Source organism: Schistocerca cancellata, chromosome 7 (genome assembly GCF_023864275.1).
Source record: "Schistocerca cancellata isolate TAMUIC-IGC-003103 chromosome 7, iqSchCanc2.1, whole genome shotgun sequence".
Taxonomy (NCBI): Eukaryota; Metazoa; Arthropoda; class Insecta; order Orthoptera; family Acrididae; genus Schistocerca; species Schistocerca cancellata.
In genome coordinates, this window is record NC_064632.1 from 510,564,443 (window position 1) to 510,589,220 (window position 24,778).

General features: G+C 42.5%; 1 protein-coding gene across 1 annotated transcript in view; it reads left to right on the forward strand.

Moving 5' to 3' along the window:
- Positions 1-24,778, forward strand: part of LOC126092873 (cytochrome P450 4C1-like) — a 155,682-nt gene that overhangs the window by 61,442 nt on the left and 69,462 nt on the right. Inside the window, exon 3 of the mRNA XM_049908603.1 lies at positions 44-271. Within this exon, the coding sequence (XP_049764560.1) occupies positions 44-271 (228 nt within the window). The remainder of the gene's footprint in view (positions 1-43; positions 272-24,778) is intronic.

Genomic DNA, 24,778 nt, shown 5'->3' on the forward strand with positions numbered 1-24,778 from the left:
GTATTCCATTAGAATCTCTGACGCTGGCTATTCTTCTCCACAGGAGCTGGAGAAATACATGGGGAAATTCAACCACATTGCATACTTGTTGGGCGAGCGGCTGGCAGAGAGGAAAGGAGAAGAGGTGGACCTATACCATCCACTCGTTCTGAGTACCGCACGTGCGGTGTTCGCCACTCTATACGACCTCGACCTGGAAAGCATCTTCCCAGATCGGCGCGGTCAGGATGAGGTGGTTGATCTATTGACTGATTTCGGAAAAGCTATATCGGTAAGTTGTTGAAGTATACTGTGACTTATATTTAAAATTTCCATCGTCGACAGAACAGCGAGAACGCAATCGTGTGATAAACTGAGAGTAAGAATGAGTTAGCCTCCGACTGCTGTTAAATTATCTTCAGTTTTTTTTTTAACAAGATCGCATACGAGACCTCTAGCCTCCTCTTCAGATGAACCAGTTCACATTACAGAAATATAATAACCCACTACACACATAAAACAATTTCATTGCTGCTTGTGGCTATGTAGACCCTCCCGGCGTATTAACAGATCAGGTTCTTGTCGGAGCTTCAGTCGGATCAAACTGTCACCTGCGCACGATCTGTCCGTGGTTCACCTGGCCGCCATCTCCAGCTGAGAAAAGCTAAGATATGAAGAAACAACGGCATCTCAATCGGCTGGCTACGAGTAACAAACTTTAACGATATATCACTTTTCGACAGTATTCGCCACTGGAGGCGCTGCAACTTTTCTTGCACAATGGGGCAGCAGCAATGATTAAGCCATTGTACATGCGCTTTCATTTTGTCGCTTCATATAAAGGTACCGTCGTTCACTGTTTGAACTAATTATCGGCGTGAGCAGGTTAGCTTTTCCCATCTGATGATGGCGACCAGGAGGACCACGGAAACATTGTGTGCAGATGACACTTCGATCCGGCAGAAGACACGAAAAGAATTTGATCTAAATTTGATTACTGATTGGCTGCAAGGCTTCCAGAAATCAACTGAAGATCATGGAAGATAAATGAGAAAAAGTATGGCCGGAGTTCTATGACACCGAAGCCATGACCAACCGCTTATGGACTGCAGGCCGGCCTGTGTGGTCGCGCGGTTCTAAGCGCTTCAGTCTGGAACCGTGTGGCCGCTACGGTCGTAGGTTCGAATCCTGCTTCGGGCATGGATGTGTGTGATGTCCTTAGGTTAGTTAGGTTTAAGTAGTTCTAAGTTCTAGGGGACTGATGACCATAGATGTTAAGTCCCATAGTGCTCAGAGCCATTTGAACCATGGACAGCACCAAACTCCGAACTGCGACATGTCGTAACTAGATTATCTATTCACGGCTTTCTGCTACGGTCGCAGGTTCGAATCCTGTCTCGGGCATGGATGTGTGTGATGTCCTTAGGTTATTTAGGGTTGGCTCTGAGCACTATGGGACTTACCATCTGAGGTCATCAGTCGTAAGTTAGGATTAAGTAGTTCTAAGTTCTAGGGGACTGATGACCTCAGAAGCCGTTTGAACTACATTCACAGCTTTCATCATCTAATTTGCAAAATCAAAACTTTTCACGACCCAACCACAACATGTGTGTGTGAAACGTGTAACGAAGACTCTGAACGATGTCACATAGAAATGTGTAGTAAAAGAGTGAAATCTATAAATGAATATGCGAAATGTAAAATGTAAATATAATGGGAAATGTTAAGCAAAGTAACTGTATATGGGTATTTGGCTGCAATTTTATTAAACAAAATTTCTTATTGGCTATGTGTTAAAAACTGTGCCTTTTAGAATAAGATGTTACCTTCTTTAATCAAAAGGTTTTGACATTTTTCTGGCGCAGAAATTCGTAACGACACTGAAGTGCGATGCACACGCTGTCACTCTATACGTTCGTTAATTTAAGACATAAAATAGTTGCCGACAGTTTTAGATGATACTCAACATGCGTAAATTGGACAATATCGTTGTATAAATATTTCTTACCTATGAGTATATCGAACTGTAATGTTTTGTACACCTCTGACTTGGACGTAAGTTAACTAATTAATTTCAAGAACCGAAGAGACAAAGGAAGTCTCTAACACATGATAAGTAAGTAACGCAGTTTTTTCATGTATGAACTGGTTTACTGAAATTCCTTAATGTGGACAGGTACATATGACGATGAGGCTGAAATCCGGTAAACTGACCATGTTAAAACAAAATTTAAGATCATTTGCTTGCAGTCTCAGGCAAGTTCATTCCAACTCTCGGTACTGTGATTTGTTTAAATCTGAAACTTTTGTGAATTTTCGTATCATCTGTCGAAGTTTCTAGCATTCCACTGGCTCATTGAGCACCTTTGTTTATCACCTACTTCTTGTAACCTACTTCTACATCTAAATACACACTCTGCAAGCCACGGTATGTCGCATGGCGGAGATTACCGTGTACCACTGTTAGTCGTTTCCCTTCCTGTTACTCTGGCAAATAGTGAAAGAGAAGATCGACTTTCTGTATGCCTCTGTACGAGCCCAAATATCTCGTATGTTATCTTCGTGTCCTTAAGCGAAATATACGTCGGCGACAGCTGAATCGTTATGGAGTCAGCTTCAAAGGCCGGTTCTCTAAATTTTCTGAGCAGTGTTTCTCGGAAAGAACGTTGCCTTTCCTCCAGGGATTCCCATTTGAGTCTCCGAAGCATCTCCGTATCACGTGCGCGTTTTTCGAACCGACCGCTAAGAAATATAGCAGCCTGTTGCTGTATTGCTTCGAAGTCTACCTTTAGTCCGAGATGGTGAGGATCCCAAACACTCTACCAGTGCTCAAGAATATGTGGCACTAGTGTGCTACACGCGGTCTCCTTTGCAGGTGAACCAAACTCTCCCAGCCGCGCGGTCTAAGGCGCCTTGTCACAGTTCGCACAGCACTCCCGTCGGAGATTCGAGTCCTCACTCGGGCATGGGTGTGTGTATTGTCCTTAGCGTAAGTCAGTTTAAGTAGTGTGTAAGCTTAGGGACCGATGACCTCAGCAGTTTGGTTCCATAGAACTTACCACCAATTTCCAAAATTTCCTAAAATTCTGTCCAATAACCGAAGCCGATCATTCGCGTGCCCCACTACAGTCTTTACACGCTCGTGCCAGTTATGAAATGTTACTACTGGGAATAAACGTTACTATGTCACCATAAAACGATATCGTAATAACACGACAATTGCAAGTACCAGAAGCACTTCATAATGCAGATAAATGCCAAGTTCACATAACGTTGCTGTTCTTCACTTCAGTACGAACACTTATTTGATTCTGCTCTTCTTCTTTATTTATCTTGCGTGTCTCTCCATAACAACTCCAACTTATACCCATTCGAACTCACATCGTGTAGTCAAACTTTGGATCCCCTTTCCAATTTTATTAGTCTGGAAGCGCGCGACCGCTACTGTCGGAGGTTCGAATCCTGCCTCGCGCATGGATGTGTGTGATGTCCGTAGGTTAGTTAGGTTTAAGTAGTTCTAAGTTCTAGGGGACTGATGACCGCAGATGTTAAGTCCCATAGTGCTCAGAGCCATTTGAACCATCTCCAATTTTACCGGACTCTCAACCCCCTCCTCCTCATACAACACAAAATCCCCTCCGTAACCAAATTAACTATTCCTTAAATGTCTAAGAACGTGTCCGTATTACCAGTTATTTCTTTTTTGTGGTTAAAGCGGAGTAATTTTTATTTACTTTGTTACTGAGCGTTTTACTATTTCTAGGTTTTGATCTGGCGATGGTAGTAGCCGAAACGGTGTTGTAAATAAAACCATACACTGCCGTAAAGAAAATGCAATACACTCAAGGACTCTGTCGAGTGGCATAGTATGTGAATACTGAGGGGTTGTAGTGTTAGCGATTTGTTTGTCGCAGTCATCGGCGATCAGATGATCCTCAAGAGGCCTGTCTGTGCACCTGCTGTTTCGACTCTGCAGGCAGTAACTGTGATGAGCTTAGAGGTGAACAGTGTCTGCAGCATTCAGTCTAGGGTATAACGATGCCACACCGACGGGTACGTAACCGTTTGTAACAACTTAAGGGGGTACGACGTCAAATGGGCCTAGTTGGAGCAGGAGAGACACCACAAGATATTTTAATTTCCACTGTTTATACTTTTATAAATAAATGCATAAAACTTCGTCAGCATGATCAGGAAGGTCTCAGGATTCACAATAATAGAAGCGGAAGTTCAAAAACATAACAAATAGATTTTTTTACGTGTGAAATTTCATCATTTTTTCACTTACTATTGGCTGTATTTGTTGCTATAGGAACACTCTTCTTCATAAGTAAGAGAGATACTTTGATAAATTTTGCAGAGCATACAACCATGTTTACAGGTGTATGAAACTCTAGAATTTATTGAATTTATGAAAAAATGAATGAGCTGTTAAATTTTAAACTTCATGTTTAGAAAAAACTCAAATTTTACAGGTAATTAACTCAATTTTTACCGTGGTTTTTAATAGATTTGGAAAATTCTAGAGTTTTGCATTAAGGAGTCTGTGTTTAATAAGCATACTAGTTTAAAAATAATACGATATTTATTTTCGATGTTACATGTACGTAAGTATACAAATTTGTGTTTTGTGGAGAATGGCCGTTAAAGTTTCTGCTTGAATTTGGTATTCTTATAGAACTGTCAAGAACCATAAGCAAGTTCTTTTTCATTTTCTAAATCAGTTTTCTTCCTATTCACATTCCTATGATGCACTCTTCTTGATTTTATCGCCTCCAAAAATGATTTACCTGCTTTCATTACACGCTATCCGTCTATTGGATTCAAAGCTTTGATGCAGTTCACTCTGGGATTAATTTCCATTTTTCTCTAAAACATATTTCCTGCTTTGCACACAATCATTAAAACATGAGACTGCATCGTAAACACCAATAGCAAGTGCATTTCCTCCCACAAAAATGATTTTTGGCAATCTTTCCCATACACATTGGTTTAAAATTTCATTTGGGTTTTGGGTGCCGCCATGAAGACATTTCTTCAATAGGTTTTTATTTGCAAGCTCTCTGAATATAGGTCTGATGGCTTCCATTACAGCAGTTGGTAGAGAATTCCTGTGATGATATTCTTCACCGCCAGCAATTGACCTTTGGTAGCCACACCATGGTTCACTTCCTTTTGGACACAAGTTGTGGATAGGGTTATTGTCTGTGGACATTTTGTGGAAGTATAGGGTCCAAACTGCTTGCTTCATAGTTTGCAAGTCCCCCGTGTTCCTTATTGCCAAGCCATAAAATGTCTGTAGCTTGTCAATTCTGCGTCCGTCAGTTGCCCTAACCCTTTTATTCCCTTCCAAACAGATAATTTTTTTCCTGACATATCTTGTCTCAGCCTTCTAAGCCTAGTGACATGTCTTTTCTTTACATGTCCCAGACATTCTAACTTCTGCACAATAGTCTCATCTCCATATGAAACACAATTTTGAACCTCGAGCTAAGCGAAATACCCTTACGTATGATAGAAGAAAGCTGTGAAAAGGGTTGTGGCGCTGCATCTTGGTACACTTAAGACCAAAGAACGTGCCTTATAATCTCTCAAATATATATGTTTTATACATAAAACTATTCAGGAACTCATATTTTTGAAAAATCGATTTTTTTTAAATTCTTGATGTCCTACCCACCTTATGTCATTTGAAAGAGCTAGCTTTGTGCTCCTGTGGTAAGCTGGTTGGACGTCTCAACGGATTGCTGCACACATTGGGCGCAGTATATCAGTCGCGCGTCGTTGCTTTCAGCAGTGGTCTGTAGAACACTCCCACTCCTAAAGACCATGTTCGGGACATCCACGTAGTAAAAATGCGATTCAAGTTCTGCGCATTTTGCGAGCAGCGGTGGCCGACAGAACATCATCCGAGGACGAAAACCGGGCACATGTTGCTCCTGCTGCGTCACCAGCGATGTTCGGAAACCTCCCTCTTGCAGCTGCACTAACATCACGTGTGCCTCTGGCCAAGCTACCATTGACACCAAGGCATCAGAAAGTACAGTTACATTGGTGTCTTGAAAACGTCGACTGGAGAATGGAATGGCGCTCTGTTGTCTTCGTTGATGAAAGTAGGCTATGTCAATATGCGACTGGTGGGCGTATACATTTATTGCGTGCATCTGGTGAGCTGCCAGTTGCGGAATGCATTCACCCACGACACATTTGCTCCCACACCTCAGGCTTCTTGCTGGAGGGTGGTGTCAGTTACAACTCGTGGACATATGGTGTTCACACAGGCTAAAATAACCTCCACAAGTAGTTATCCCCATGCTACTGATTTTTCTTTAAGATATACACTAATAACATTATTATAAATATGCTGAGTCGTATGAGTTTTGGCCGACCGTTCTGGCCGAGCGGTTCTAGGCGCTTCAGTTCCGGAACCGCGCGACTGATACGGTCGCAGGTTCGAATCCTCCCTCGTGCATGGGTTTGTGTGACGTCCTTAGGTTAGTTCGGTTCAAGTAGTTCTAAATTCTAGGGGACTGATGACCTCAGATGTTAAGTTCCATAGTGCTCAGAGCCATTTGAACCATTTTATGAGTTTTGTTTTATCAGTACACAGAAAAGTATTTGTCACAAAGTTATCCAATTTGATGAGATTTACCTTTCTACTTTTATTAAAATACAAATAATTATAGGCCCAATACAAAAGAACGTACTTAACTTCATTAAACACGATAATTAAACACAACCATTACCCACATATTTACTTATCTGTTCACTGGAACAGTGTGCGGAAAAAGCCAGGCCACAATTCTTACATTTAACACGATATCTTACAAGCAAGATAATTTGTGCAAACTGTCAGACACTTACGTACGAGTTCAGTGGTATGAGGAAGAAAAACCATGGCAAATTTAATACAATATTCTGAAAAACTATACGCCGTATTTAGAAACAAAGTTGAAATTCAAAACAGATCTTTTATTTTCTACTAAACCATTCACAGGTCTGATTTCAATAATGAGATTTGTTTTCTACAATTCATTTATGATACTCTTTTCCACAGATATGTGTGCTGTCGCAAAGTTGCTCTATAATCTACAGAAATAAATGTTTTGGCTCCCAGTGGCTGAGGAAAATTTTTGTAAAATTTAACTCCTACACAGAATGAGAAAATCTTGTACATTGAGTGCCTTACAGCCTGCAGAAATTTTAACTGTGTCATATTGATAATTAATTTCTTTACATATGATCCTAGGTGGTATTAGTTCCAATTACTGGCTAATTTCAAGTGTTGCTCATCATCAGTGGTGTTTGAATCACAAAAGATACATATTTCTTTTAACACATTACTTATGTAAATACTTTAAGATTAAAGTGGAACACAGTAAAAAGCAGAAGAGTTGACTTCTCGATAGGCACACACAAAAGGAAGAAAACATTCCATTCGGATTTTACCCTTTGCTACAGCAAAATATAATATATATACACACACACACATACAGACACACGCCTATGCCCCTACATGGTGCCAGCTAGACTGACACTGCCAATGCTCCTTTGCAGCAGGTGGGCTGGTTGTGATGGGGGTAGTGTTGGGTGGGGTGGATCGAGGAGAGGGAGTCAGGAGGAAGGAAGAGGAAATGGAGGTATATGGGTTGACACGATTGTAGCAGCTGGTTGTAAATGGCACATACTGAAGGTGATGTGGAAACCTGAATTTGAATGGTATGACAGTATGAAGGCAGGGGGGACCTGTTGTGCGCAGGGTGCAGGGACTGTTGTTTACCTGAGATGGAGGCCAGGGCGATTATGGGAGAGGAGGATGTGTTGCAAGGATCACTCCCATCTATATAGTTCAGAGAAGCTGTTGGGGAGGGAAGGATCCAGATGGCCCGAAATGAAAAGCAGCAGTTGAAACTGAGTGTGCCACTGGGTGGTCAACTTTGTTCTTGACATCAGTTTGGTGGTGGTCATTTATCATGGATGACAGCTGGTTGGTAGCCATATCAGCATAAAAGGCTGTGCAGTGTTTGCAGCAGAGTTGGTATATGACGTGGCTGCTTTCACTTCTGTACCAGGCTCTGATGGAGTAGCATAAGCCTGTGGTAAGACTGGAGCAGGAGGTGTTGGGTGACTGGATTGGGCAGGAATGCTTCTTGGTCTGCCACAGAGATATGATACCAATGGCAACGGGTTGATGCTGTGAGTGGCATAGGGATGGACTAGGATGTTTTGTTTTTTGGGTGAGCGATCGAACAAAACTTTAGGAGGGATGGGAAGGATCTTGGATAGGCCACCCCTCATTTCAGGGCATGATGAGACATAATCAAATGCCTGACGATGGATATGGTTCAGTTGTTCCAGTCTGGCGTGATATTGAGTGTCCTGAGGGGTGCTTCTTTGTGGCTGGGTCTTGGCAGTGGTGGGTTGATTGGTTGTGTGTGAGGATATGGCACTGGAAATCTGTTTGTGGATTAGGTTTTCGGAGTATCGTCCATTTGTGAAGGCCCTTGTGAGGCCCTAAGCGTATTAGGCAATGGAGTTCTCGTTACTGTGGATACATCATTTGTGGTTGGTCAGATGGAACAGGAAGGATTTTTTGGTGTGGAAGGGATGGAAACTGTTAAAATGTAGTTACTGTTAGTGGTTAGTGGTTTTAGTGTGGACAGAGATATGTGTGGAGCCATTAGAGAGTTAGATGTCAACGTATTTTAGATGTTATTGGAGGAAGAGGGTAATGCATGATTAGACCACCTGCTGCTCTAGTGGTCTCACGCAACAGATAAATCGGCCAAATGTCGAATACTGTTCGCCATCCTGGACAGTTTATCAGATAGCATTAAGAGAAGAGTTCAAGAAGAGGAAAGAAATACCATTAGGTTTCGTCACGGTTTGCCGTAGAAAGCGCTTGAATGTGATAGATGTCACGAGAATAATGTTGGGCGTCATGGTAAGATATACCGTACAGTGACTTGCATAATACGTGTGTGGGTTTAGATGGAGATGAAAGACGAGGGCAGATCTGCCGGCCAGCCTAGCTGTTTCCCACATCCAAATAGATGAATTCTGGGCTGGTACCCAAGTCACATCTGTTACAGGGTTCGAAACATTTAGAAAACGTTTGCAGTCTTTCCCATGGATTACACTACTCGCAGACAGTTACCAGGAGATAATGGGGTGGCAACAATAGGGGTTTACAGCCGCGCCTCCAAACTGTTGTTGTGGTCTTCAGTCCTGAGACTGGTTTGATGCAGCTCTCCATGCTACTCTATCCTGTGCAATCTGCTTCATCTCCCAGTTCGTGCGATAGCCTACATCCTTCTGAACCTGCTTAGTGTATTCATCTCTTGGTCTCCCTCTACGATTTTTACCCTCCACGCTGCCCTCCAAAGCTAAATTTGTGATCCCTTGATGCCTCAGAACATGTCCTACCAACCGATCCCTTCTTCTTGTCAAGTTGTGCCACAAACTCCTCTTCTCCCCAATTCTATCCAGTACCTCCTAATTAGTTATGTGATCTACCCATCTAATCTTCAGCATTCTTCTGTAGCACCACATTTGAAAAGCTTCTATTCTCTTTTTGTCCAAACTATTTGTCGTCCATGTTTCACTTCCATACATGGCTACACTCCATATAAATATTTTCAGAAACGACTTCCTGACACTTAAATCTATACTCGACGTTCACAAATCCCTCTTCTTCAGAAGCGCTTTCCTTGCCATTGCCAGTCAACATTTTATATCTTCTCTACTTCGACCATCATCAGTTATTTTGCTCCCCAAATAGCAAAACTCCTTTACTACTTGAAGTGTCTCATTTCCCAATCTAATTCCCTCAGCATAACCCGACTTAATTCGACTTCATTCCATTATCCTCGTTTTGCTTTTGTTGATGTTCATCTTATATCCTCCTTTTAAGACACTGTCTATTCCGTTCAACTGCTCTTCCAAGTCCTTTCCTGTCTCTGACAGAATTACAATGTCATCGGCGAACCTTAAAGTTTTTATTTCCTCTCCATGGATTTTAATACCTACTGCGATTTTTCTTTTTTTTCTTTTACTTTTTGCTCAATATACAGATTGAATAACATCGTGGAGAGACTACACCCCTGTCTCACTCCCTTCCCAACCAATGCTTCTCTTTCATGTCACTCGACTCTTACAACTGCCATCTAGTTTCTGTACAAATAGTAAATAGCCTTTCGCTCCATGTATTTTACCCTTGCCACCTTCAGAATTTGAAAGAGAGTATTCCAGTCAACATTGTCAAAAGCTTTCTCTAAGTCTACAAATGCTAGAAACGTAGGTTTGCCCTTTCTTAATCTAGCTTCTAAGATGAGTCGTAGGGTCAGTATTGCCTCACGTGTTCCAACATTTCTACGGAACCCAAACTGATCTTCCCCGAGGTCGGCATCTACCAGTTTTTCCATTCTTCTGTAAAGAATGCGTGTCAGTATTTTGCAACTGTGACTTATTAACCTGATTGTGAAGTGTCGGCAGAATTGCCAACACTGTTTTTAGAGGAGACCGAAATGCACGCTATAAGCTCACGCAGGCGGGCGTGAGGTCTGAAACAGGATACGTAATGAATGCTATAAAGATAAGTACGTAGCTTCTGGAATACTTAACTTTAATCTACATTTGTAGAACATCGCTCTTGATGATACATTAAACTTTAATAGAATTTCAATATCTATACTGGTAATGGCGCCTTGCTAGGTCGTAGCAAATGTAGCTGAAGGCTATGCTAACTATCGTCTCGGCAAATGAGAGCGTAATTCTCAGTGAACCATGGCTAGCAACGTCGGCTGTACAACTGGGCGAGTGCTAGTACGACTCTCTAGACCTGCCGTGTGGTGGCGCTCGGTCTGCAATTACTGACAGTGGCGACACGCGGGTCCGTCGTATACTAGCGGACCGCGGCCGATTTAAAGGCTACCACCTAGCAAGTGTGGTGTCTGGCGGTGACACCACATTCCTCCCCCGCTAATCGGCGAACGGTTGTATTATAAGGCTTCCGCCCGCCGCGGGGAGGACCCCATGTTGGCGTATGCGATGAGGTGGGGAGCCTAACAACAGGCGAGGCTGTGCCACCCGCACCCGGCCATTCGGTCCGAGGGGAGCTAGGAAACGCCTGAAAACCTAGTCCAGGATGCACGCCAACATGCGGTGTATGCGCCCGTAGATAGGAGGGGCCGAAGGGTCGACCTCCATCGAGTCGGAGCACCCGACTGGCAAAGACGACAGATGGTCCGGAGCGGGCAAGAGTTCCATGGCGGAGGACAACTGGTTACGGGAAGCGATCGGCGGCGCGTGACCCAGGGAGGCGCCCGGCGGTTGCAGCGACGTGTCCACTGCGGGCGGCGCCGGCGGCGGCTGCGGCGGCGGCGCGACGCCATGGGGCAAAATGGAAGGCATCGTCGGTAACACCTGTGGATAAGGCGAGCCAGTAGATGGTTCCCCAGGGCGCTGACCCGACGGCACCGTCGCTGAAAGCAGACGGGGAGCGGCAGAACCCGGGCGACGACAGAGGCGCAGCTGATTAAGATGCCGACGCACCTCACCAGAGGCCCCCAAAACCAGATACATAGCGCGGCCGAGGCAGCGAAGAATGCGCCCTTCGAGCCAACGCCGTGAACCCCGATAGTTGCGATAGTATACAACGTCGCCAGGAGCAAAAGCAAGTGTCTGCCGCTGCACAGGAACCTGATGCGGCGGATGCAGCAAAGACATCAAGGTTCGATGAGGACGACCGTGGAGCAACTCAGCCGGTGAGCGACCATCGCGGGGCTGGAGGGATACGAGGACAAAAAGAGCAATAACGCGTCCTCCCGAGAATGCGACTCTTTTAACTTCAACATCTGTGACTTGAAAGTCCGGACCAATCGTTCAGCGGCACCGTTTGATTGCGGCGAAAACGGCGCGGATGTCAGATGTTGAATACCATTGGCCGTGCAGAATGACTGAAATTCTGCGGACAGGAATTGTGGGCCATTGTCGGAAACAATAGTCTGCGGAAGACCTTCAATGCAAAAGATAGCGGACAACGCTTGGATGGTGGCAGAAGACGTCGTGGAAGACATCCTGACAACAAAAGGAAAATTACTGAATGAATCGACAACAACCAACCATCGAGCATTCCAGAATGGACCAGCAAAATCTATGTGTAAGCGTTGCCAAGGGGAAGTGGCTTTTGGCCATGCAAAGAATTTCCGTGGTCGTGCGGATTGTTGTGCGGCACACTCCATGCAAGAAGAGCACATATTCGTAATCGCAGCATCGATTCCGAACCAAGTACAGTGCTGACGAACAAGTTGTTTCGTTCGCACTATACCCCAATGTCCTTGGTGGAGAAGCTTTAAGACAGAGGACTGTAACGAACGTGCGACCAATACCCTGGACTGACCATTATCAGAACGCAACAGCAAAACACCACGTCGTACAAAAAGTCTCTCCTTGTGAGCAAAAAATCGGCGAACCAACGGATCCTCGATCCGTGACTTTGACAAGGGCCATTGCGTAGCAACAAAACGCAAAACGGTAGCAAGGACAGGGTCTGCAGCTGTGGCTGTAGCTACACGACGAAAATCAATCGGAAACGATTCGACCACGTCATCGGTTTCCGCATCAATGAACATGCAAGCAAGTTCGGAAGAATCGAATGCTCTATCCTCAGCAACAGGCAAACGGGACAACGCATCGGCGTTTCTGTGCTTAGCAGTGGACCGATACAAGATATCGTAGCGGTACTGCGAGAGGAAAATAGACCAGCGAATGAATTTCTGCGCTGTACGTGGAGGTACGGGCTTGGTCGGATGAAAAAGCGATGACAAAGGTTTGTGGTCTGTGATGATGGTAAAGTGACGACCATACAAGAAATCGTGAAACTTTGTAACACCAAACACGAGAGCCAAAGCTTCTTTCTCGATCTGTGAATAATTTCTTTGCGCTGACGAGAGCAATTTGGACCCAAAGGCAATAGGGCGATCATGCGAACCATCTTTGTACGCAAGCACAGCACCGGTCCCGAAATCCGATGCATCTACCATCAACAAAAGGGGTTTCTGGGGATCGAATGGCGTAAGGCAAGTATTAGAAAGCAACGCCGATTTCAACTGGCGAAAGGCGCGTTCGCATTCCGTCGACCAGACGAACGGAACACCTTTATGGCGTAAGCGACGAAGCGGAGCTGAAATGGAAGAGGCATGGGGTATATATTTGTTGTAATAGTTAATTTTTCCCAGCACACTCTGTAACTGCTTCAAATTCTGCGGCGAAGGCAAGTCTTGTATGGCACGAAGGTGCTCTGGACTGGGATGTATGCCTTGGGCATTGAGTACATGTCCCAGATATGGCAAATCACGAGCAAAAAACACACATTTTCCCTTCCGCAAGCGAAGACCATTTTCTCGCAAGACCTGAAATAATGTTCGGAGATTGTCTAAATGTTCGTCTTCTGTCGTTCCAGAGATCACAATATCGTCCAGATAGTTTGCAGCGGTAGGGACCGACGCACAAACAGTTTGTAAATATTGCTGAAACAATGCAGGGGCGGATGCATACCCGAATGGCAGTCTTCTGAATCGGTACAAGCCAAGATGCGTGTTAACCACCAATACGCGCTGGCATTCTTCGTCCACCGGTAGTTGCAAGTACGCATCTGCTAGGTCCAACTTCGAAAAATATTTACCCAGCACAGTTTGTCAAAAAGATCTTCCGGGCGGGGTAAAGGAAAAGTTGCAGTCACAAGTTGTGGATTCACTGTTGCCTTGAAGTCCACGCAAAGTCTCAATTTTCCGGAAGGTTTTTGCAAAATGACTAAGGGTGATGCCCAGAGAGAAGCCTGCACACGTTCAATTACACCTTGTGATTCTAAATCGTGTAACGTTCTTGCGACCTCATCACGCAATGCGTGGGGAACATTGCGTGCTCTGAAAAATTTCGGTTGCGCGTTGACTGTTAGTTCCAAATGTGCTGCATAGTTCTTAGTGCAACCAAGTCCCGGTGCAAAAATGTCTGCAAATTCTTCACATAGACGAGAAACACTGGCTAAAGGCACAATCTGGTTCACTGATAGGACCTGATTGACTATAGACAAGTTAAACAACTGAAATAAATCTAAACCAAACAAGTTCACCGCAGAAGAAGAACCAAGAAAGTAAAATGACACAAGTTTTGTTTGTCCCTTGTATGTTGCAAGAAGGCTGCACTGTCCTAACACAGGGATATGCTGTCCTGAATAGCTAGTGAGCTTAACATTTGCGGCACGCAACGAAGGTTTGCCCAGTTTTTGTACGTGTCTTTATTGAGCAATGAAACTGCAGCTCCGGTATCGAGCTGGAACGGGATCACTTTTCCGTCAAAGTCCAAATCTACAAAAAGTTTATTGTCCTGCCGACGACAAGAGCGACTGTCTCGTGTAACGTGAACTGACACTGGTACAGAATCACTTGCGACTTGACGGGATTTCCGTCGACGTCGACGCACACTTTTTGTGGGACGAACACAGTCACTGTTAGAGAGAGTAGCACTGGGCGGAGTGGCATTAACTACATGAATTTCCATGGGCGAAGGTTCACGAGCCCGAGTATTCTTGGTTTGATTCCGGCGCGAAGCAAAGGGCCTGGAATGGTTGTGAGTGTCCGAGCTAAGCTTTTTCTGGCAAACACTTTGAACATGACCTTTCTTATGACAGAAAAAGCAAATAGCTTGGCGTGATAGGCAATTCTCACGCAAATGTCTAGTAGCACACCGTGGGCATGATTTCACTGCATTTGCGTACTTGCGCGGCACACGTGGCTGCGAGGAAGGGCGCGAGGGCTGTTTACAGTTCTGTGCAGCGCGCCCGGCGGGCCGGTTAATGTGACACACAGCTGGCGAAGTTTCAAATGATTCCTGAGCAAAGTCAAGTGTGTCTTGCCTATCCAATATGTCGATCACTTGTTGAAGGGAGGGATTGACTAGTTTCAAAATCTGTTCCCTGATACGAACATCAGCAACGTTCTGTGCAATTGCATCACGCACCATAGTATCTGAATAAGGGAGTCCACATTCACACTCAAAAGCACAATCCCTTGTAAGGCCTTGCAATGTTGCAACCCACTCCCAATTAGTTTGACCGGCCGTACGTTTTGTACGAAAGAACGTATACCTTTTTGCAACTACATTGACTGTTTCTTTGAAATAGGCATCTAAAGCAGACAAAATTTCTTCGTAGGACAGAGTTGCTACGTCGCGTCGGGGAAACAATTTCACTATCACTCTGTACGTCTGGACGCCGACACACGATAATAAGTGAGGCTGCCGCTCGTTACCTTGAATTCTGTAGGCGGCGAGATGGAATCCAAATTGGCGTGACCACTCCATCCAGGTTTCCATGGCTGAATCAAAAGGCCGAAAAGTTGGCGCAACTGCGGGTTGTGGCTGCGGTAGCGATGAAACGGCGGCGGCCGCATCGTTTTGCAGCGCACGTTGACCCTCGACGAGCTGTCCAAGGGCATCCAATAAGGCATGCGTCTGCTGATTCTGCAAGCGATAAAATTCAGACAGTACATCTGGAGAACGTGGCGAAGCCATGACACAAGTAAATTAGTGCACCAAGTATGAAGAACAAGATCCTTTGTAGACTCGTCGCCAATATGAAGTGTCGGCAGAATTGCCAACACTGTTTTTAGAGGAAACCGAAATACACGCTATAAGCTCACGCAGGCGGGCGTGAGGTCTGAAACAGGATACGTAATGAATGCTATAAAGAAAAGTACATAGCTTCTGGAATACTTAACTTTAATCCACATTTGTAGAACATCGCTCTTGATGATACATTAAACATTAATAGAATTTCAATATCTATACTGCCTTGCTAGGTCGTAGCAAATGTAGCTGAAGGCTATGCTAACTATCGTCTCGGCAAATGAGAGCGTAATTCTCAGTGAACCATGGCTAGCAACGTCGGCTGTACAACTGGGAGAGTGCTAGTACGTCTCTCTAAACCTGCCATGTTTTGGCGCTCGGTCTGCAATTACTGACAGTGGCGACACGCGGGTCCGTCGTATACTAGCGGACCGCGGCCGATTTAAAGGCTACCACCTAGCAAGTGTGGTGTCTGGCGGTGACACCACAGATTGTTCGGTAATTTTCACATCTATCAACACCTGCTTTCTTTGGGATTGGAATTATTATATCGTATTTGAAGTCTGAGGGTATTTCGCCTGTTTCATGCATCTTGCTCACCAGATGGTAGAGTTTTGTCAGGACTGGCTCTCCTAAGGCCGTCAGTAGTTCTAATGGAATGTTGTCTACTCCGGAGGCCTTGTTTCGACTCAGGTATTTCAGTGCTCTGTCAAACTCTTCACGCAGTATCGTATCTCCCATTTCATCTTCATCTACATCCTCTTCCATTTCCATAATATTGTCCTCAAGTACATCGCCCTTGTATAGACCCTCTATATACTCCTTCCACCTTTCTGCATTCCCTTCTTTGCTTAGAATTGGGTTTCCATCTGAGCTCTTGATATGCATACAAGTGGTTCTCTTTTCTCCAAAGGTCTCTTTAATTTTCCTGTAGGCAGTATCTATCTTAGCCCTAGTGAGATAAGCCTCTACATCGTTACATTTGTCCTCTAGCCATCCCTGCTTAGCCACCCTGCACATCCTGTCGATCTCATTTTTGAGACGTTTGTATTCCTTTTTGCCTGCTTCATTTACTGCATTTTTATATTTTCTCCTTTCATCAATTAAATTCAATATTTCTTCTGTTACCCAAGGATTTCTACTAGCCCTCATCTTTTTAGCTAATTGATCCTCTGCTGAATTTACTACTTCATCCTTCGAAGCCACCCATTCTTCTTCTACTGTATTTCTTTCCCCCATTCTTGTGAATTGTTCATTTATGTTCTCCCTGAAACTCTGTAGAACCTCTGGTATAGTCAGTTTATCCAGGTCCCATCTCCTTAAATTCCCACCGTTTTGCAGTTTCTTCAGTTTTAATCTACAGTTCATAACCAATAGATTGTGGTCAGAGTCCACATCCGCACCTGGAAATGTCTTACAATTTAAAACCTGTTTCCTAAATCTCTGTCTTACATTATATAATCTATCTGAAACCTGTCAGTATCTCCAGACTTCTTCCATGTATACAAACTTCTTTTATGATTCTTTGCCTTCAAACTAACCACGACAAATCCAACGGTAACCATGCCGAGCCCGTTTTGATACGAGACAAAGCCACAAGAAAAAGAAAAAAAAAAGTTTGACAGTGGCGTGGAAAAAAAGAGCTATGAACCCACAGTTTTATTTTGGCCAACTGTTAACGTCAAATAACTGTCTCAATTTTTATTTTTTTGTTATTATTTTATTTTACTTTTTTGAGTCATCAGCCTTCTGACAGTTCTGCTGCGGCCTGCCACGAATTTCTCTCCTGTTCCAATCTCTTCATCTTATAACTGCACTTGCCACCTACTACCTCAATTACTTGCTGGATGTATTCCAGTCTCTGTCTTCCTGTATAGTTTTCAACCTCCACAGTTCCCTCTAGTGCCACAGGAGTTATTCCTTGGTGTCTGAAAAGATGTCCTATCATCCTGTCTCTTCTTCTTTTCAGTGTTTTCCATATAATCCTTTCCTCCCCGGCTCCGTGCAGAACTTCCTCATTCCTCACCTGATCAGCCCACCTAATTTGCAACATTCGTCTGTAGCACCACATCTCAAATGCCTTGTTTCTCTTCTGTTCCGGTTTTCACACACTCCATGTTTCACTACCATTCAATGCTATGCCCCAAACGTACATCCTTAGAAATATGTTCCTCAAATTAAGGCCTAAGTTGGATACTAGTGGATTTTCTTGGCGGGGAATGCCCTTTTTGTCCGTGCTAGTCTGCTTTTGATGTCCTTCTTCCTCTGTTCGTTGTAGTTTATTTTGATTCCTAGATAGCAGAATCCCCTAACTGCGTTAACTTCGTGATGCTCAATACTGATGTTAAGTTTCGCGCTGTTCTCATTTCTACTACTTCTCATTACTTCCGTCTCCCTTAAATTTACTCACTCCACGTACTGTCTCATTACACTGTTCATTTCGTTCACCAAATCCCATAATTCTTCACTTTCACTCAGGACAGCACTGTCATCAAGGAATCTTATTATTGATATTCTTGCACCTTCAATTTTAATTCCGCTCTTGAACCTTTCTTTTATTCCCATCATTGCTTCTTCGATGTGTAGACTGGAAAGTAGTGGTGAAAGACTACATCCCTGCCTTTCACCCTTTATAATCCGAGCGTTTCGTTCTTGGTCTTCCACTCTTACTATTCCCTCTTGGCTCTAGTACGTGTCGTATATTACCCGCACCTCCCAATAGCTTATCTCTATTTTCGTCTGAATTTGACCATCTTGCCCATTTCACATTTTCGAACGCTCTTCCCAGACCGATTTTTCTTTGGTCTTGCTTCCAGTAGCAACCATAACGTCAGAACTACCTCTTTGTTGACCTTACCTTTCCTAAAGCCAAACTGATCGTCAACTAACATATCCCTGTTTTTCTTTTCCATTTTTCTGTATATATTATTCTTGTCAGCAACTTGGATCCACGAGCTGTTAAGCAGTTTGTGCAATAATTCTCGCACTTTCAGGCTCTTGCTATCTTCGGAATTGTGTGGATGATGTTCTTCCGTAAGTGAATTGATATATCGCCAGATTCATACATTCTACCCATCAACGTGAATAGTCGTTTTGTTCCCACTTCTCTCAATGACTTTAGAAATTCCATTACAGATGCCATTTCGAAGGATACATATAGAGCCGCCTCTTTCGGAATTTCATGAAACTACGCGGACTGAAGAGGAAATATACCACTATGTTCCAAAAAATTCAACATTTTTTCAGCCGAAATTGGCCGTGGAAAAAGTGTTGCATTCCTTACTGAATGCTGCTCGTAAATTAGGAATTATATCTTCCTCTATGGCATCTTTGTACGTTCACCAGTCTCCACTACTAGAATGTTGTCTAGTTTGTATTACACAGTTCTCTTTGGACGTGCTACGCACAGAGCACATCTCAGTTAACTCATCAAACAGACAAGCCTATAGCAGAGCACTAGCAGTTGGTTGAAGTTAAAATTTTGGGGTAAAGAGATTTGAATAAGATAATGGGCAATGATGTTTCCTGAGTCAGATTTCGCACCTAACTTTTTCTATGATATTATGCTTTCTTTGGCGTGATCCATCATGGAAATTAACAGTAAACATTAAACTAAAGTTCTCTGCCACTAAATTTTTTCTCATAGTTGCGCATTCACATTCACACTAAGGTCACTAATGGAACTGATTAACATTAGGAACAGTGTATGGCACTGTAATGTTTTGTACAATTGCGAAATTTGCTAACTGAATCTTACAACTGCTGCAGAAGCAATGAGCTACAGGCAGATGTGAGAAGAGACTTGCGCAGGAGGTAAATCAGAAGGTTCCCCTCCCTCCTACCACCAGGACTGTGGAGGTTAGAGACCGGTTCACCTGTTAAGCCATAAAGGAACCGATCACTAGTAGTTTTTGTTGATACTATGTTAACTTTAAGCCACCAAGTAGACTCTTCTTTAAAACGATTATAGCCTCATGCAATCTGAGTTGTGTCTCAGAGGAAGCAAAGTTTTGATGACACTCTGTAAATAAATCCCATATAAAAACACTACGTTTAGATCTACAAACACAAGCAACTTCTTAGTACTGTTAATAATTTATCATAACCATCAATTTTTTTATGTAAAGAAGTGGCGGATGCCACCAAATGGGTCAAATGGCTCTCAGCACTATGCGACTTCTGAGTTCATCTGTCGCCTAGAACTTAGAACTAATTAAACCTAAGGACATCACACACATCCATGTCCGAGGCAGGATTCGATGCTACGGTCGCAGGTTGGAATCCTGCCTCGTGCATGGATGTGTGTGATGTCCTTAGGTTAGTTAGGTTTAAGTAGTTCTAAGTTCTAGGGGACTGATGACCACAGATGTTAAGTCCCATAGTGCTCAGGGCCATTTTGAACCACGATTCGAACCTGCGACGATAGCGGTCGCTCCGTTCCAGACTGTAGCGCCTAGAACCGCGTGGCCACTCCGGCCGGCGGATGCCATCATTTAGTGATTCAGCTCACTCCCATATCTACTACTCTCTAGGTCATATTTATTAAATAAAAACAGCATCTGGCCCATGGAGTTGGAAAAAGAGTTTACTTTCAAAATACCTGATTATTTCATTTGTTTCGTGCCACTTGTAACACAGTTCAATAAATTATTTAACCGGTAAGTGGTAAGGAAAAATAAGTAGACCTTCTCTACTATGAAGGACATCAGATGTTTCAAATGCTGTTGTGTTCTTATGAAACGGCATATTCAGAACACGTCCTTTTAACACAAAATTTGCTAGAAATTGTACTCCTTGTGAATCATTCAAGCAAAAAAGCTATTATATGACTATAATTTTGGCATCCGAGTGCGATAGAAAATTTTTGTGTGACATCAAATAGTCATTTTGTTATAGAAATTGTACATCACAAGTTGAAATTGGTGAACATAGCTCCACGAAATATATATGTTGTTATTGTTTTAGTTTTCAGTTCAGAGACTGGTTTGATGCATCTCTTCATGCTACTCTATCCTGTGCAAGCTTCATCATCTCCAAGTCACTACTGAATCTGTTTAGTGTATTCACGTCTTGGTCTCCCTCTACGATTTTTACCCTCCAAACTGCCCTCCAATACTAAATTGGCGATCCCTAGATGCCTCAGAACATGTCCCACCAACCGATCCCTTCTTCTGGTCAAGTTGTGCCACAAATTCCTCTGCTCCCCAATTATGTTCAGTACCTCCTCATTAGTTACGTGATCTACCCATCTAATCTTCAGCATTCTTCTGTAGCACCTCATTTCGAAAGCTTCTGTTGTCTTCGTGTTTAAACTATTTATGTCAATGTTTCAGTTCCATACAGGGGTACACTCCACACAAATATTTCCAGAAAAGACTTCCTAACACTTAAATCTATACTCGATGTTAACAAATTTCTCTTCTTCAGTAACCCTTTGCTTGCCATTGCCAGTCAATATTTTATATCCTCTCTACTTCGACCATCGGCAGTTATTTTGCTTCCCAAAGAGCAACACTCATTCACTACTTGAAGCGTCTCATTTCCTAATCTAATTCCCTCAGTATCACATGATTTAATTTGACTACATACCATTATCCTCGTGTTTCTTTTGTTGATGCTCATCTTATATCCACCTTTCAAGACAATGTCCATTCCATTCAACCGCTCTTTCAGGTCCTTTGCTGTCTCTGACAGAACTACAATGTCATTGCAAACCTCATAGTTTTTATTTCTACTCCATGGATTTTAAGTCCTACTCCAAATTTTTCGTTTGTTTCCTTTACTGGTTGCTCAATATGCAGATATGTTATACACAAATTTCTCATTATGTAACATAAGAAAAATGTGATTAACTCAGTTAAGCATTAAGTCTTGATTGTCAACCCAGACGAATAATAATTGTTATGAATATTAGATATATGTTACATGGAACAAAAGTTCTGTGTATTATAGTCTGATTTTCCCAACGCATTTTATTTGTGTACAAACGTGAGGTATCATACAAGTCCTCATGTCACGTTTTCTGTCATGAATGAAACAAGCAAAACGGTGTCCTGCTATTTTGTTTATCCTGAAAGAAGAATTTTAAGAGAATTTTTTGGGTTCCAATTGTTATTTTAGATAGTTAATTTCTGAGATGCCTAAGGCAGATAATGAATGAGTATTGCAATTTTTGGGACGCATCTGAACAGGCCGCGGTTTTCCAGTTGTCTAGGGCCCAACCGATATGGTCAAGAGCCCAGGAGAGGCGCTGTAGCTGATGTCGTGCTGTCAGCAACAGTACTTGCGGCGGTCGTCTGTTGTCACAGCCCATTGACGCCAGATTTCGTCGCACTGTCCTAAACCCACACTGATTTTCATCCAATTTGTCCTCAACTAATACTCGCACTTTCCTTTCAATAATACCTGAGAACATTTTACCCACAACGCTGATTAAAGAGATACCTCTGTAGTTGGAATTAGTGTAAATGATTTATATAAGTTTAAAGTAGTGTGTAAGTCTAGGTTCAATATATTTTGTGTGGGATCTAAAATTTAAAAATCTCTCTCACACCGGCCTGATTTAGCTTCACTGATCAGGATAGTAAAAACATGCGAATATTAAGGGAATTTTCATTCACAAAGCAGGCTTATCACATTCACACAGTTCAATACTGTTCTATCCTGATTAAATTGAGCTTAACTTAAATTCCATAAGGCAGTGAAGCCATTTCGAAGTCTCGGTGTGACGAAAATTGTCAGTCGATCTCCTGAAAACATTTGTAATAATTATTAACTTTCGGTGATCACATGGGGAAGACCGGAGATCTGCTTGTAAGACCGTGTTAGCCTATTTATTTGAAGTAACTGGATATCTTGAGCATACAAAACGGCAGGTTCGTCCAGTGTAAATCAAACGTTCCCACTGATCCCGTGCAACACAGCGTAGTAAGCAGACACTGTCAATAATAATCAGTTAAATAATACGCGAACACACTTACTTTAGTTTAGTTCATGTATTAAATTCCTTCTCATACAGAATCTCATCAAGATGGCGACTAGCCCAACAATACATACATATACATCCTTCTTTCACGACTAATCGGCAAGAAGTCCCCTATTCTTTTCATAAGAGAAAACATAGATAGCAGAGAAGCTATTCCATGGAGTAAATGGACGCTCCAAGGAATAATTGGGCTTGAAACTACTTTGCATTGATAGTCGGTAAGATAAGAAGAGATATTTCGAGATATGTACTGAGTTATATAATTTATAAAATTTCTGAAAATATCGCGGAGAGACCGCTGCAAGAGACATTACATCGCCCCTCGCAGAGAGCAAAGTTGATATGTATCCACTTTGCGAGCTAACTATTGGCTTAGCTAACTCGTTAGAATTTGTGGAACATACGTTCCTATAAATTTTAAGAAGTTAGTAAGTTTTTTTTTTTATTACAAGAATTGAAAGAGATTTTGTATCTTCGTTACTAGATACCTAGTTGTTGCTTTCACGTGTACTGGGGCATACCCGCATCCCACGTACACAACCAGGGAAGATGGACTTACGTAGTTGTTAATCAGATCTACCTATTCAGGAACTGGCCTTTACAGGTAAACAGCGGAAAACCTGATGCTTGGACCCCAACTAGGTATCACAGATGATAGGAAAGACAGAATAATTTAGAAATTTGAGAGTTATCTAGAATTCATAGGAAAGATAAAATCTGCCTCATAGCCAAATAAAAAAAAAAACTTTACACATGCAATTTTTTTTTACAAGCTTCTGAAATTTTTTTTGTCATCGATGTCTTGCTGAACTGCGGTGAAACTGATCGAACAGGAACATGGGACACGGCACGGAGGACTGGCGTCGCATTGGCGTACCGGAGAGGAGACGTAACGGATTTGAGAGACCAGAAGGATCCTCAGGAAAAGGTACTCAGGATTGTGGCATGAAACAATCGAAATTCGTCTAAGGAATGGTCAACTATTGAAAGATTCCTGGAAGAGAAGGGTTAGTCGAATTTTCCAGATTCATTTTGAACTCAAATATGGACCTGATCCATCCAATCTTCCATCTGAGGAATGGGAAAAATCCATTCGTCTTATACTTTCTACACCTAGGTGTCTTAAACGATACTGTAGTTGCGCAATATCTTAGCTCCAGATCGGAAAACAATTTTTGAAAACATGGATAATTTCATCCATCTGCTTGAGTAAGCCGAAAGATTCTAATCCGGGTTTTAATTATTTATTCATTTAATTTGTTTTTTCGTTGGCTTTTTCAGGTGGAAGTAGATCTGAATCTTTCCTAATTTGGTTTCAAGTACGAATGTGGATAGCATGTCAGAATATTAAAAACTTTATTATTTGAGACAATTTCCAAAAAAAATTATATCTTACTCATACATGATTAAAATGAAATTTTGCTGAAAGAGAACGTTTAATTAAGTCTTGCTGCATGACCTCTCCAGCTGAAATTAATCTTAATTAGAATTTATTGACGATCAAATTTTTCTCTTTTATACTCCAAATGCCGCATTTTCTCATGAACATATATGAATGCAATATAACAATAAACAAATCCAACTGGAAAATGATACATTATTACAAATTCAATGAAGAACTTTCTTATTAACTCTAATTTTATAAACACACACTAAACTGGTTAATTAAATTCTCTTGAATAGAACTTAGCTCGCGCAAAAAAAAAAAAAAAAAAAAAAAAAACCCAGCGAGTCTTTATATCTGTGGACAGTAGCAATCGATTCTAATTTCGTAACGCGGTTCATTTGTTCTCCTGTGAACTGCCAGTTTACAAACACTAACTTCACACGCAAGCGCCGTATTCGATCATATAGTTTCAGTAAACTTATTCTCACTGGACATTAACACTCCCTGAATGTATATTATTTCACACGCATAAGCTTCTTTGGTGATCATCGTGTAGACAGATAATCCATAAGTCTTCACAGCAGCAATAGCTTCAGTTCCACTTACTTTTCTAAATATTCCTATACTATCACAGAAGCAATCACTTACTGTTCATTAAACTATCACAGATGCTTGGCATGCTGTCATTTAACCTATCACAGTAGCTGAGGCATACTGTCCTTCGCACTTCAATTACTTTTTTTTCTTTCTTTCTTTAACACTCAGTTACTTCATACAGACTTTTCATTTAATTTGAAACACTT